A 16830-nucleotide genomic window follows, 5' to 3' on the forward strand; every position below is an offset into this window, starting at 1 on the left:
TCCTATGAAAAAACAATTAATTCTGATATCTGTGCTAATAATTTACAGTTATAACTTAAGGTTAAATAATTATTAACTATAAACATGCCTTTAAGAATAGCAGACTGTCTAGAATTATTTAGAAAGTTGTGGTTGTATATATTTATCGTATGATATAATTCAAAAATATTTATCGTTATGATATAGATCTATCTTGAGAAAATGTAGTATATATTTATCGTTGGATATAAATCTGTCTGGGGAAATATTATATGATTAATATCAATACTTGCAAACTAGCATGAATAGCAACAACTGTGGCAACATAGTATTTAATTATGTATACAAATTATACACCTGACAACCTAAAAGAAGGAAAAAGGAGGAGTTTCCAGGCAGACTTAAGGATACACAGATCTGCAACTAATTACAAACTCAGCCGGAAGAAGCCCAATGCTTTGTGGGTGAAACGCACGTAGCTGCTTTGAATGCCGGTGGAGTAACAGCTGATCTCTACCGAGCACACGCTGAAGTCTTATTCACACTGTGGAGACGTAAGGAGCGAAACTACAGCACCCTGCAAACAAGTAAGGCGTGGTAAATTCCACTAAGAGCCTTGCACATTCAGGATATTTTGGAGACAGAAGGAACTCACAGGACAGGTAATATTGTTTTATATCACAAGCGGAGATGTAATCAACATGATACCTGGGATCAACTAACTGCCGCATTAGCTGCTGTGTAAGTAGCGATATTACTGAACAGTATAAATTACCTGTCTTGCAACAATTAACCCTAAGTCGATTTTGGGTTAAAGTGAACACTGTTACTACTACTGTGGTGGAAAATTTAACAATGGAACTGTTCCCATTTTCTGTTTTCCCAAATAGACTACTAGTACTTGCAGGCTGCAATCAGATATGGAGACCTATATATGGGACGTAATTGTCTCACAAGTTATTCAGGAAATATTCCTTACAAATACCCTGAAACAGAGGCCTCTATATAGGGTTCCTTTAACAGACACAGTTCTATAAGGGACTTTCATCTTATTTATATATTTTTTGTTGCCACAATGATTTTGATTATTTACACTATGTTTTGCTGTTTATAATTTGGATTCTTGGATAAAGACACTTATAATTTAACCTGTTTATTGCCTGTGGTTTCTATAGGTAGTACTAATCCATTGTACTTTATTTTTTACTTATCCCTATGTGTTGGATTAAGAGTTACTAATTTCTTCTTGACCGGATAACCAATTTATTAACTCTCCGTGCACAGGTGGAGGGTGTATAACTGTGGGGGTTACCCCTTTAACCTTCCATTTGTGGGAAGTAACTATATATAAATGTGGTGCTGATACATTATATATTATATATATATATATATATATATATATATATTGTCACACACTGATTAGCCACACCATTAAAACCACTGACAGGTGGAGTGAATAACATTGATTATATTGTCACAATGGCACCTGTCAAGGGGAGGGATATATTAGGCAGCAATTGAACAGTCAGTTCTTAAATTTCATGTGTTGGAAGCAGGACAAATGGGCAAGCGAAAAGATCTGAGTGACTTTGAGTAGGGCCAAATAATGATGACTAGACAACTGGGTCAGAACATCTTCAAATAAAAGTCTTTTGGGGTGTTCCCGGTATGCATTGGTTAGTACCTACCAAAAGTGGTGCATGGAAGGGCAACCTATGAACCTGCGGCAGGGTCATGGATGCCCAAAGCTCATTGATGCATTTGGAGAGTGAAATCTAGCCCGTCTAGTCCATTCACAAAGAAGAGCTACTGTAGCTGAAATTGCTGAAAGGTCATGATAGAAAGGTGTCAGAACACACAGTGCACAGCAATTTGCTGTGTATGGGGCCACATAGCTGCAGACTGGTCAGAGTGCCCATGAGGACCCCTGTCCACAGCCAAAAGTGCCTTCAATGGGGACGTGAGCGTTAGAACTAGACCATGGAGCTATGGAAGAAGGTTGCCTTGTCTGATGAATCACATTTTATTTTAGATCAGGTGGATGGCCGATTGGGTGTGCGCTATTTACCTGGGAAGCGATGGCAGCAGGGTGCACTATGGGAAGAAGGCAGGCTGGCAGAGGCAGTGTTATTTACTGGGCAATGTTCTGCTGGAAAACCTTGGGTCCCGGCATTTATGTTACTTAGACACGTACCACCTACCTAGAAATTTTTGCAGACCACGTACACTCCTTCATAGCAATGGTGTTCCCTGATGGCAGTGGCCTCTTTAAGCAGGATAATGCAGCCTGTCACACTGCAAAAATTGTTCAGGAATGGTTTGAGAAACAATGCAAAGAGTTCAAGGTGTTGCATTGGTCTCCAAATTCCCCAGATCTAAATCCAATTGAGCATCTGTGGGATGTGCTAGAACAACAAATCCGATCCATGGGATATACTACTAATGTCTTGGTACCAGATACCACAGGACACATTTAGAGGTCTTGTGGAGTCCATGCTTCGACCGCATCAGATCAGTTTTGGCAGCATGAGGAAAACCTACAATATTAAATTCTCTTATACATATATATTTATTTATTTATTTATTTATTGAAGAGAATTTAAAATACTTTAAAGGGACATGAAACCCAACATTTTTCTTTCATGATTCAACAACTTTCTAATGTAGTTCTAGTATCATATTTTCTTTGTTCTATTGGTATCTGATGTTGAAAAGCAGGGATGTAAGCTCAGGAGCGTGCATATGTCTGGAACACTTTATGGCCACACTTTTACAGAAATGTTATCCATTTGCAATAGCACTAGATGGCAGCACTATTTCCTGCCATGTAGTGATCCAGACACCTACCAAGGTATCTCTGCCACAAGGAATACCATGAGAACAAAGCAAATTTGGTAATAGAAGTAGTTTGGAACATTTTTAAAATTGTATGCTCTGAATCCCAAAAGTATATTTTAGGGTTTCATATCCATTTAAAATCACATGCTCTATCAGAATTGTGCAAAATGAATTTTCACTTTCATATCCCTTTATTTTGCAACTAATACAGCAGTAGCATTTGTGCACTTCCTACTATTGATCTTTGGCTAAAATAATCCTCTCCCTACCCTCACACAGCTCTATTGGTGGAGGGGTTCCTTTTTAAATGAAAATGAAAACTATAATACATTTTGAAATGTATCATTAATGTCAAATAAGTATAGTGTCCCATTAATGTGTTCTGTCATTTTTGTTATATGATCTTACAATTCTGCTGTCCTTTTAAAGCCCTTTGTAGCTGTTGAATGATTGTAGTCATATGCACACAGCAAAAACCTGTCATAATATTAGATAGCTTGTATTTAAAAAACAACCATACACTCTGTCCATGCTGGAATTCACTGTTGGTTTTAGAATTTGATACTAAAACTTCATAATCGCTTGTGTACATGAATACAATGCATTATAGTAATTTATGAGCAAGTTGTACCTGATATATTGACTGTGGATTGATTTTTTAGTTAAGAAGAATAGATTTGCACTGCATGAGTACATATCATTTCCTGGATCTTTCAACTTAGAGTATGATGAAGTTGATAGTGTAACTATTAGCTAAGAAATTTCCTTTAGTTTAGTTGACCCTGAAGCTACAAACTGAGCAATAAATTGCATCATATATATATATATATATATATATATATATATATATATATATATATATATAGGGAAGCTGAAAATAGACTTTACAAACGGAATAAAATATGCTTAGTTTAGGCTCATATGCCTAGATTACTAGTTTTGTGCTAACCAGGGTGCGAAACTAACGCCAAAAACGTTGCGTTATTTCACTCTCCATATCGCTGCCATTACGAGTTACTGAAAAGCCTCCTTGTGCAATATGGTGCGTTTAGCTCCATGCCGCACAACATCCAAGGGCTGCTTTGACGTGCTCGTGCACACTTTCCCCCATAGACATCAATGGGGATAGAGTGTTAGAAAAAAATCTAACATCTGAAGTACGGAATGAAAAATCTCTGTAACGCAATCCCTTTGATGTCTATGGGGAAAAAAAGTTAAGTTTAAACCTAACTCCCTAACATAAACCCCTAGTCTAAACACCCCTAATCCGCCGCCCCCAACATCACCGACACCTAAGTAAAGTTTTTAAACCCTAAACCTCCGGCCCCCACATCGCCACCACTAAATAAACCGATTAACCCCTAAACCTCCGGCCCCCCACATTGCCGCTACTAAATAAACCTATTAAACCCTAAACCTCAGTCCCCCCACATCGCTGCAACTAAATAAAACTATTAGCCCATAAACCGCCAGCCCCCCCACATTGCAAAACACTACATTAAACTATTAACGCCTAAACCTAACACCCCCCTAACTTTAAATAAAAATTACAATATAACTATATTTAAATAAATAAAAACTTACCTGTGAAATAAAAATTAACCTACCATTAAACTATAAATTAACCTAACATAACTATTCTAATAAAATTAAAAAATGTTACCAATTAAAAACCTAAATTACAAATTCAAAAAAACCTAACACTAAGAAAAAAATTTAAAAATCTAAAATTACATAAAATAATAAACACTAAATTACGAAAAATAAAAAACACTAAGCTTACAAAAAATAATCAACGAAATTATCAAAAATAAAAACAATTACAACTAATCTAATAGCCCTATAAAATAAAAAGCCCCCCCAAAATAAAAACACCCCCTAACCTACAATAAACCACCAATAGCCCTGCTAGTTTGATAATGCTTATTTCAGCTGTATGTGTACTGGGTGACTTTTGGCCTACCATAAATTGTATAAAGTCTGTATTCTTTTCATTAGATTCATAACATGATTTATAGAAGAGAGTGTCATAATGTTGAGGACTAGAAGCTTCAGGAGATTTTTTTCTGGTGTGGTAATACAATTATTAATGCTTGCATTTATAGGGGATCATTTATTAAAATGGTTTTGGATTACAGCTGATCATATGACATATTCGAAGTTTTCATGTGCCACTCACTTTCTCTTTGGACGTTGTGGTAAATTGGTGTGTTCTGAGTTTTGGAAATGGGTTTTATAAACAGTTTTAATTAAGCCTGGAAATTAGTGTATGTATTTAATTGCTGGACTACGTGTAGACTGCCAGAACATAAATTATCTACTGGAATACAAAAATGAACTAATAAAGTAAATCTCAAAATAATATGGTTAATAATGTCTCTAACATGACACATACTTTTACAAAATAATATATTATCCTTTTTTTTAAGGTACCCTGTTGTTAATTAATCAAAATCTGTTGATTTATCTCAACTTAGTTTGAATAGAAGTTTTAGATGCATTACCATAGGGTATATGATTGGTAAGATGCGATCACAAGGTCATGTTTACTAAAATGTGCTTTTATATCCTTTAGGAAATGACCCATTCATGGCCCCCTCCACTCACAGCAATTCACACCCCTTGCAAAGTTGAACAGACCAAATTTTCTATCCCCAGTAAGGTAAGGATTATTATATATCAATTTACTTTCTGAATTCCTTTTAAAGGGCCATTACATTTAGTAGAAGTGCATCATTTGCAAGTGCATAATAAAAATATAGCACATTAACACTTTAAATTTTAAACAAACAGTAGATTATTTTCTGACAAATATAAAGTTTCCTCTCATTTCCCTGTCTACAGTATCATGTGACAGATGTCAACCAATTACAGACTCATATGTATACAAGCTGTCATATCTTGCATATGCTAAGTAGGAACTGGACCCTAAGAAGAGTGCACACATAAGACTATACACACTCCACCAAGAATGAGCAGCTGTCTTTTTACAATTTACAAAAACTGTTACAAGCAAGCGCTTCTGTCAAACTTTAATAACTAAACAACCAATTTCTCTAAGTAAAATTGTGGTGCGTTAAATAAATTGCAGCAAACACAGTTGCCATAGGATTATAAAGACTTGTGCATGCTCCTGAGATCCAACATATATTTACTCTTGAACAAAGGATACCAGAAGAATGAAGACAATTTTAATTGCATGCTCTATCTAAACAATTTGTTTATTTTTTACTTTAATTTTCATTTAAGTACAGTCATACTTTTATAGGCAACAATATACATAGATATTTAAACTGATATTCTAAGCACATGCACAGGAGAAGACACAGGTCAGATACTGTGCTTTAACAAAAAATAAATACACAAAGAATATAATATTATAGTGTTTGCAGTAAACATTCTAAGTTTAGCATTCAAAGTTCAGTGTTGATTTACCTGGCATTTCATACAAACTCTAAACATTTGAAGTCAATATGTTCAGTAGTTTGTTATTAAGTTGGCATAAGAGCGAACCTAATATTTATTTATTTATAAAATATTTTACCAGGAAGGATACATTGAGATTTCTCTTGTTTTCAAGTATGTCCTGGGATATATTGATATCAAGCTTTATACCAATTTTTCAAATTTATACCAATATATTTATATCAATCTAATGAAAACCTCCTAGTTGTAAATAGAGGAAGTATTTTAAGTTTAAAATATCTAAAGAAGAGATTAAAAGTGATCTTGTTGTATGTGGTTTAAACTGGAACCTCATTTGTGAAAACCTTTCACGTTTAAAATTTATAATTTATAATCTTGTAGATGGTGGAATTATCAAATAGAAAATTTAAAGGGACAATGAACTGTAAAATTTTCTAGTCATTAATTTGTTCCCAATTATCCATCTTACCTGTTCAAGTGTGTTAAATTGTTTACAAATAGTTAATTTCCCATAATTTTTGCATTCAAAATATCTGTTTTTGACTGTGGTAGCCCACCTATACTGAAAACTTCAAATCTTTAGTATTTGCTATAAACAAAAAGCTATGTAAAAATAGATATCAAAAGAAATGATACTCTCAGTAGGAGGTAGGAGAAATAAGTAATAAAATGGTAATTTGCAATTGTTCTCTCTAGGGCCTGATATTCAAAACCTCGCTCCTCAGGCAAGATATTCTAAGAAGTCTCGTAGATACGGCGATGCACTTAAAAAAAATTAAGAAACACAAATTTTATCTTGAGAAAAGTTTATGTTGCTAAATACAATACGAGGTCTAAAAAAAAAAAAGATTTTGTGTGATTTCTCTCCATGCCGGCGAGGTTTTGACTATCAGGCCCTCAGTATTGAGCTTTGGCATGCAGATAGAGATAATATAATAAAGCATGTGTTGGTATGGAATGTGATAGTATAAAGAGATCTGATTTCCCTGCAAGCTCTGTCCATTTTAATGAGTTGTGGTGTCAAAAAGCAAACAAGCACAAACAGCAAATTCATGTAGAAAAAATAACCTAGCAATTTATCGTACATTTTATACTCTGCTACTGATATAACAAGCCATTGGAAACACATTAAGGGGAACCCTATTTTATACTGCACTGTCCTTTTAAAGATATCATAGGAGATAGAGAAACTGAGTGTCACAGGTTCAAATCTCACTGTAAACAATTAAAATCTCTATTTTCCATGAATGTATGAGAAATCGTACTGTAATGTGAGCATTAGAGTGAATGAAAGTTCTCGGTTTGAATATGAGACACCTATAAATGTTTACATTTTTCATTTTTGAGAAGTTAATCTCTGACTTTTAACTTGTAGCTGCATAAAGCTAGGTATTATCAGAGCTATTTCATAAATGTTACAACTGCATAAGCAAGAACAAGACATTATGTTAGATTACAAAAAGGTCTAGAAAAAGTAATGTAGTAACCAAAAAAATAAAAAATAAAAATGTTTTAGAATATCCAGCAGCAGTCAGTTTAACACATTTAAAATAATTTTCTTATGTAACTTGGCTATTTATACTAAACATTTAATCCTTATCCTATTCTTATGAATTTTAGATAAGGTTAAAAATGATTGATAGAGAAAGATTATATACAAGCCTCAGGCTCTGTGACCTAAATCTTTATATCTAGTAGATATGTGGATTACTTGATGCTGACTTATTTATATTTATTTTTGCAGGACTCTCAACATTTGACCTCAGGATACAGTATACAAAGTAAGTGTTTTGTTCAGATAATCACATTACATCTACAAGACAATTTACTCCTTGTAAACTTGTTTGGCAATGCAGCAGTGTACTTATTGATCTGAACACCGTAAGTGTTAAAAGTGATGGGAAGAAATCCTTCTTCTTTGGGGATAAACGTTTTGCAGACGTTTAACCCCTCTAGGTTTTTTTTCTGACAAAGAAAGATTATAGAATCAGATCGCTATTCTGAAACTTCAAAGTGCCAAGTGTTGCATATATTTCACAAAATAAGAGAAATAATACACCATTGGATTATATTTCCTTATATTATACACCTTATATTTCCAAAAGTATTTGGACATCCTTACTGAGTTCAGGTATGTCAATCACACTCATTGCTAACAAGTGCATACAATACAGCACAAAGCCATTAAATCTCCATAGACAAGTATTGGCACTATAATTGGTCACACCGAAGAGCTCAGTGACTTTAAACATGGCACTGTTGTAGGATGGCACCTTTGCCACAAGTCAGTTTGTGACATTTCCAGTCATCTTTTAAGTGCTATTATTGTGGAATGGAAACATATACTGTAGGAGCAATATAACAGCCCAGCCCTGAAGTGGCAGTCTACGCATACTCACAGAATGGGGTCACTGAGTGCTGAAGTGTGTAGGGAATAAAATAGCCAATTTCATTATTTTAATTATTATATCTGTGTATTGTTTTACATACTTTAGCCTTAGTATGAGGCTGGTTGTGCATGTTGTCCGTGCTAATATGTTAGGTGACGTTTGCCTCTGTATAGTGAATCAGACCTTCCTTTTCCAAATGTTTATATATATTTAGAAGGATAGTGATCTAAATATATATATCTATATAAATATGTATTTATTTATATTTTAGAGCGTTGTGATGCACCAAGCAAGGCTGCAGCAAAATCTGCCCCACAAAAATCGTAAGTTGCATTATTGTATTTGTTTATGTTCTTACTGTGATTTCTCACTTTGATATTGTCTACACTACTAATACTTTTTGTTTTTTTACTCACTACTTTTGTTTCTACATTTTGTGCTACAGCATTTTTAGGATTTGGTTGTATTTATCTTGCTATATATGGGATGCGAGACAGAACATGCAACATGGGTAACCCAGTCGCTTACCTGTCCGGTATTATCCCTTGTATATACTTGGGTACTGTGTACAGCTTGGGTGTAGTATGTGTCAGGTACTATAGAATGATACACATATATATATTTCTTGCTATAAGATGTGCACATCTTTCAGGGTAATACATTGTCATATGCCTGTACATCACATGTTGTTTGTGATAAGAGTTACACCTTTGTGACTTTTTTGGGAGTTGAATAGTTAATTGTATAACTTTTGATTTCCTATATTTGTGTTTAATAAATTGCGCTTTTTCTTCATGATTATATTGGTCAGAGATTTACTACCCACATTGTATGTAAATATTTCCATTTTAGTATTAAAAGAGTGCTTGATTCCCTATCTTTTCCATGGTACATTAATTTTCATGTTCCAAATCTTTTCTTAAAGTTTATGTGCATATACAATTTTTATAGGGTCTGGACCACCAAACAAAAAGTAATTTTGTATATTGTTAATGATGCCAATATTAATAAATTGATATTGGTTTTGATTCACATTTATATTAACCATTTGTCCTGAGTCCCCTTTGGTTTTATATATATATATATATATATATATATATATAAACATAAATAAACATGTTTACACAAATATACATATGTATATATCAATATATCAATACATAAACATTTTAGACATGTATATGTATGTATATATTCAAATATAGCCCTTTCAATTCAAATACCTTATCATATACATGATTTTTTTGTTGTATGTCCCTTACTTATTTTAGCATGAGTTTAAACATATACCACTTCCTACACACTGAAAAAAAAATGAAAATCGCTATCAAACTAAATAATATAAAAATCCATTTGCCCCCAACAGTTCACCCAGTTCGGTTCTGTGCATAATCACACAGTTAGATCAGCGGCACTGAGTGTTTGCTGTTTCTCTCCTCCTGTTTATAGTGATTTGACACACTGCAGCCTAGCTCCCCCCTGCACCTCTACCCTCAGAGTGTCATTAGGAGTCCAGAATAACTTAGGAAGCATTGCTGCTGGCTATTAGGACAGTGAATCTAAGGTAGTTTTTTGTCTCTTCAAGCCCTGCAATAATGTAATGTATATGGCGAAGTGATAATAAAAAAGAGCTGGACAGTTAAAAAGAATTGATTAGGAGATGGTTTATGTCTCACTATAACTTTACTGCAATATTGCAAGAATGCTTCTTTTTTTATGTTTTTTTGGAAGAATTAATGACTGTTAATAGTAAAGGTTTTGTAATTTTATGTGCACATGTATTATTTGTTTAGATTAGACACTTTAACACATTTTGACTAGTGATGTAGACCATTTTTTGTTTACTGGTACAAATTCTATAGTAAAGGAATTTGTCTTATATAACATTTTTAAAAGTCTGTTTTTGCATATTGCTTTGCTTCATGTAACATCTCTTCCTATGACATCTTCTACTGTGATGTCACTGAATATGAAAAAGTACTGCAAATGATGAAATTGCTGTTGGCAGGATTGAGCTTTCCATAGTTGGGAGATGTCTGTATTTATAATGCCTTTCTGTCTACCTCTAATTAAAATGGTATACGTAAATATTTTTTGTATTGCTGTGTTATTAACCCTATACTGGCTTGATAGCCATATAAAGTGCTACCTCTTTTGCTCAACATTTGGTGTGCATGTATGTATGTTTAAATATATATATATATGTGTATATCTATATATATATCTATATCTATATATATATATATATATATATATATATATATATAAAGAACAAAGGCATGCACTCTCTGGATTTGTGCAAAATGAGTGCTTTAATGGCACATCAAACAAGTTGGTCTGATGAAGGGGTGATTGATCCCTGAAACGTTACCTGTTTGATGTGCCATTAAAGCACTTATTTTGCACAAATCCAGAGAGTGCATGCATTTGTTCTATTTATGAGTATACCTGCCTGCACCCTGGTAGTTGTCTTTTAGGTGGAAGTGCGCTCTACTCTTGATTATATATATATATATATATATATAGTCTATTATTTAAATATAATTACACTATTACTATCAAATGGGTGTGTTTTGATAGCAGAACTGAGTGGGTGGACGACAGTAGGTCGTCAATACTCTGGTGACCTGCTTTCTTGCTCTGTTGGAAAACGTCCCTGGAATGCTTTTTTTAAATGTTGGCAACTATGCATATACCTTTGAACCCTTTTAAATGTTTTAAAATCTTTAAAATTAATATTTTTATTAGATAGTGTATATATGAGTGTAACACTTTGTTTTAATGTATTAATGTTCGGCTAGATTATGAGTTGTGTGTTAAGGTAAAAAAGCAGCATTAAGAGGTCCTAACGCTGCTTTTTTACGCCCCTGCTATTACGAGTCTTGAAGGTTTAGGGTCACCGCACACTTCTTTGGCCTTACTGCAAAACAACTTATGTAAACTTCATAAAGTCTTTTTTCTATGGGACTTCCATAGCGCCGGTATTACGAGTCTGTCCTGGGAGGCCAAAAAGTGAGCGGTACACCCTACCCTGTCAAGATCCGTAACGCATTCTAAAGTCAGTAGTTAAGAGTTTTATGGTACAAAGCCGTAACATAAAACTCATAAGTAAAGTGCTAAAAAGTACACTAACACCCATAAACTACCTATTAACTCCTAAACCGAGGCCCTCCCGCATCGCAAACACTATAATAAAATTTTTAAACCCTAATCTGCCGCTCCGGACACCGCCGCCACCTACATTATATTTATGAACCCCTAATCTGCTACCTCCAACATCGTTGACACCTACATTATATTTATTAACCCCTAATCTGCCGCCCCAATGTCGCCGCAACCTACCTACACTTATTAACCCCTAATCTGCTGCCCCAACATCGCCGCCACTATAATAAACATATTAACCCCTAAACCGCTGCACTCCCGCCTCGCAAACAATAGTTAAATATTATTAACCCCTAATTTAACATCAACGCCACCTACCTACATTTATTAACCCCTAATCAGCTGCCCCCAACGTCGCCGCCACTATACTAAATGTATTAACCCCTAAACCTAACCCTAACACCCCGTAACTTAAATATAATTTAAATAAATATAAAGAAAATTACTATCATTAACTACATTATTCCTATTTAAAACTAAATACTTACCTATAAAATAAACCCTAAGCTAGCTACAATATAACTAATAGTTACATTGTAGCTATTTTAGGGTTTATTTTTATTTTACAGGCAAGTTTGTATTTATTTTAACTAGGTACAATAGTTATTAAAAAGTTATTAACTATTTAATAACTACCTAGCTAAAATAAATACAAAAGTACCTGTAAAATAAAACCTAACCTAAGTTACGCTAACACCTAACACTACACTATAATTAAATAAATTAACTAAATTAACAACAATTAAATCAATAAAATTAAATTAGTTAAAGTACAAAAACCTCCCCACTAAATTACAGAAAATAATAAACAAATTTCAAGATATTTAAACTAATTACACTTAATCTAATAGCCCTATCAAAATAACCCCCCCCCAAAAAAAAAAAAAAAACCTAGCCTAAACTAAACTACCAATAGCCCTTAAAAGGGCCTTTTGCGGGGAATTGCCCCAAAGTAATCAGCTCTTTTACCTGTAAAAAAAAATATACAAACAACCCCCCCAACAGTAAAACCCACCACCCACACAACCAACCCCCCAAATAAAATACTATCTAAAAAAAAACTAAGCTCCCCATTGCCCTGAAAAGGGCATTTGGATGGGCATTGCCCTTAAAAGGGCAGTTAGCTCTTTTGCAAGCCCAAACCCTAACCTAAAAATAAAACCCACCCAATACACCCTTAAAAAAACCTAACACTAACCCCCTGAAGATTGACTTACCGGGAGAAATCTTCATCCAAGCCGGGCCGAAGTCCTCAACGAAGCCGGGTGAAGTCTTCATCCAAGTCGGGTGAAGTGGTCCTCCAGATGGGCAGAAGTCTTCATCCAGACGGCATCTTCTATCTTCATCTATCCGGCGCCGAGCGGGTCCATCTTCAAGACATCCGACGCAGAGCATCCTCTTCATCCGACGACTAAAGACCAATGAAGGTACCTTTAAGTGACATCATCCAAGATGGCATCCCTTAGATTCCGATTGGCTGATAGAATTCTATCAGCCAATCGGAATTAAGGTAGAAAAAATCCTATTGGCTGATCCAATCAGCCAATAGGATTGAGCTTGCATTCTATTGGGTGATTGGAACAGGTACCTTCATTCATCTTTAGTCGTCGGATGAAGAAGATGCTCCACGTCGGATGTCTTGAAGATGGACCCGCTCCGCGCCGGATGGATGAAGATAGAAGATGCCATCTGGATAAAGACTTCTGCTCGTCTGGAGGACCACTTTGCCCGGCTTGGATGAAGACTTCTCCCGGTAAGTCGATCTTCAGGGGGTTAGTGTTAGGTTTTTTTAAGGGTGTATTGGGTGGGTTTTATTTTTAGGTTAGGTTTTGGGCTTGCAAAAGAGCTAATTGCTCTTTTAAGGGCAATGCCCATCCAAATACCCTTTTCATGGCAATGGGGAGCTTAGGCTTTTTTAGATAGTATTTTATTTGGGGGGTTGGTTGTGTGGTTGGTGGGTTTTACTGTTGGGGGCTTGTTTGTATTTTTTTTCAGGTAAAAGAGCTGATTACTTTTGGGCAATGGCCCGCAAAAGGCCATTTTAAGGGCTATTGGTAGTTTAGTTTAGGCTAGGTTTTTTTTTTTATTTTGGGGGACTTTTTTATTTTGATAGGGCTATTAGATTAGGTGTAATTAGTTTAAATATGTTGTAATTTGTTTATTATTTTCTGTAATTTAGTGTTTTTTTTGTACTTTAGCTAATTTAATTTAATTGATTTAATTGTTGTTAATTTAGTTAATTTATTTAATTATAGTGTAGTGTTAGGTGTTAGTGTAACTTAGGTTAGTTTTTATTTTACAGGTACTTTTGTATTTATTTTAGCTAGGTAGTTATTAAATTGCTAATAATTATTTAATAACTATTGTACCTAGTTAAAATAAATACAAACTTGCCTGTAAAATAAAAATAAACCCTAAGATAGCTACAATGTATCTATTAGTTATATTGTAGCTAGCTTAGGGTTTATTTTTTAGGTAAGTATTTAGTTTTAAATAGGAATAATGTAGTTAATGATAGTAATTTTATTTATATTTATTTAAATTATATTTAAGTTAGGGGGTGTTAGGGTTAGGGTTAGACTTAGGTTTAGGGGTTAATACATTTAGTATAGTGGCGGCGACATTGGGGGGGCAGATAAGGGGTTAATAAATGTAGGTAGGTGGCGTCGATGTTAGAGACAGCAGATTAGGGGTTAATAACATTTAACTAATGTTTGCGAGGCAGGAGTGTGGCGGTTTAGGGGTTAATATGTTTATTATAGTGGTAGCGATGTTGGGGCAGCAGATTAGGGGTTAATAAGTGTAGGTAGGTTGCGGCGACATTGGGGGCGGCAGATTAGGGGTTAATAAATATAATGTAGGTGTCGGCGATGTTTGGGGCAGCAGATTAGGGGTTAATAAGAATAATGTAGGTGTTGGCGATGTCGGCAGATTAGGGGTTAATAAGTATAATGTAGGGGTCAGGGGGGCCGATTAGGGGTTAATAAGTGTAAGATTAGGGGTGTTTAGTCTCGGGGTTCATGTTAGGATGTTAGGTGTAGACATAAATTTTATTTTCCCATAGGAATCAATGGGGCTGAGTTACTGAGTTTTACGCTGCTTTTTTGCTTAAGCAGCGCTGGTATTGGAGAGCGGTAATGAGCAAAATTTTGCTCAACGCTCACTTCTTGTCTTTTAACGACGGGTTTGTAAAAACTCGTAATACCAGCGCTGTAGGGAAGTGAGCGGTGAGGGAAAACTGCTCATTGGCACCGCATAGCCTCTAACGCAAAACTCGTAATCTAGCCGGTTGTGTTTGGTGCAACTTTCTACTTAGCCCTAACTCTTAATAGATTTTAGCATCTATATAATACATTCTCTGCAATCTTATGTGGTTTTCTTGTTTTCTTAAAAGCAAAATCTGTCTAAATATAATTTGTCAGACGTATTCAGATTATTTTGGTAATACAAACTATACAGCTCTATTCTATATAAATGATTTCATTTCCAGAAAATCGACTTACTGCTAAATAAACTTTTCTGCAAGGAAAACAAATGCATTTTGGTTTATGTCTAGAATGATATAGTTGTAAATCAATCCCAAATCAACATAGGTAAAACTCAGCCTGAATTATTTTTAAACAGATCGGGGAACTATATTGTATTGTAAGTCAGTTTTAAAATTAAAATTCATATTATTTTCTCTATTGAATATTTTTTTTTTTTATTATTATTTAGCTATATTTTTTTTTTACCCATAACAGTTCTCTGCTGTTCCTATATTGCAAAGTTTAGTTCAATTATATTTCAGCTTCACATTATATAGTTATATAAATTCATGTTTTAATGGTTATTTTATTATTATTATTATTATTATTATTATTATTATTTTGATGATGCGGATGCGAACATCAACAAAGGGATATATCCAAAGTCACATGATCACTACTGCGATCATGTGACTAAAAAAAGTTCTGATTGGCTCCTGGGGTACTGCTTGCATTGCCCCAGGTGTTTACTTGAGGAGGGAAGCAGAATAATTTGGATGTTCCATTCCATTAATTGCATCTAGCTGCCTACATGAGTATGCAAAGGCAATGATTCATACTAAAAATGAATAAAGATACATATAATTAACTAAATAATACTAATAAATACAGGGTGAGGGGGCACTGCTCAGAAGAGCTTAAAATCTGTGATGCTACTAAAAGTTGAAACACATAATAATTTATGAACACCCCAGAGAAGCAAATCACTCTAATACATGTGTTAACCTTTAGAAGTTATTTGGAAGTTTCTTTGTACAATACCTCCTAACATTTTTAAGTGACCATATTGTCACACTACTAATAAAGTTATTCAAATTATTTGCTGCTACTCCCAGGATTCTGATATTCTAAGATTGTGTTGCCCTCCATAAGCAGTCTGAATTATAGTAATACCTTTCCATTTTAAGTGTGCCCACATTTCCATAAACACATGTACTGCAGAAAAAACATATACTTGGAATAAATAGAGACCTTTCACCAGGGCTTGCCTGAGGATAGGATTCAGGGCCTAATTTAATGTATCTCAAAGCACAGATATGCTGGCACAATTACTACCCTGGAACTGAATGTGAAAGTTCATGATGTCAAGAAAAAATATGCTAAAGTTGCTTAAAACTGTATATAAATGGGCACCTTTAATATATGTTTTAAAGTACACTAATAAATGTAATATATTTAATTGTGTTGGAGAAATCCCTTCTGCTTAAAGGGACACTGAACCCAAATTTTTTATTTTGTAATTCAGAAAGAGCATGCAATTTTAAGCAACCTTCTAATTTACTCCTATTATCAATTTTTCTTCATTCTCTTGCCATCATTATTTGAAAAAGAAGGCATCTAAGCTTTTTTTGGTTTCAGTACTCTGGACAGCACTTTTTTATTGGTGGATGAATTTATCCACCAATCAGCAAGGACAACCCAGGTTGTTCACCAAAAATGGGCCGGCATCTAAACTTACATTCTTGCATTTCAAATAAAGATACCAAGAGAATGAACAAAAATGT

At 34.4% G+C, this 16830-nt stretch overlaps 1 protein-coding gene across 1 annotated transcript in view; it reads left to right on the forward strand.

Annotated features, from left to right (window-relative positions):
- The window catches only part of AFF2 (ALF transcription elongation factor 2), an 863717-nt gene that overhangs the window by 558129 nt on the left and 288758 nt on the right, over positions 1-16830 (forward strand). The window contains exons 5-7 of the mRNA XM_053699151.1: positions 5393-5479; positions 7988-8024; positions 8905-8956. Of these exons, the coding sequence (XP_053555126.1) occupies positions 5393-5479; positions 7988-8024; positions 8905-8956 (176 nt within the window). The remainder of the gene's footprint in view (positions 1-5392; positions 5480-7987; positions 8025-8904; positions 8957-16830) is intronic.

This window comes from Bombina bombina, chromosome 1 (genome assembly GCF_027579735.1).
Source record: "Bombina bombina isolate aBomBom1 chromosome 1, aBomBom1.pri, whole genome shotgun sequence".
NCBI lineage: Eukaryota > Metazoa > Chordata > Amphibia > Anura > Bombinatoridae > Bombina > Bombina bombina.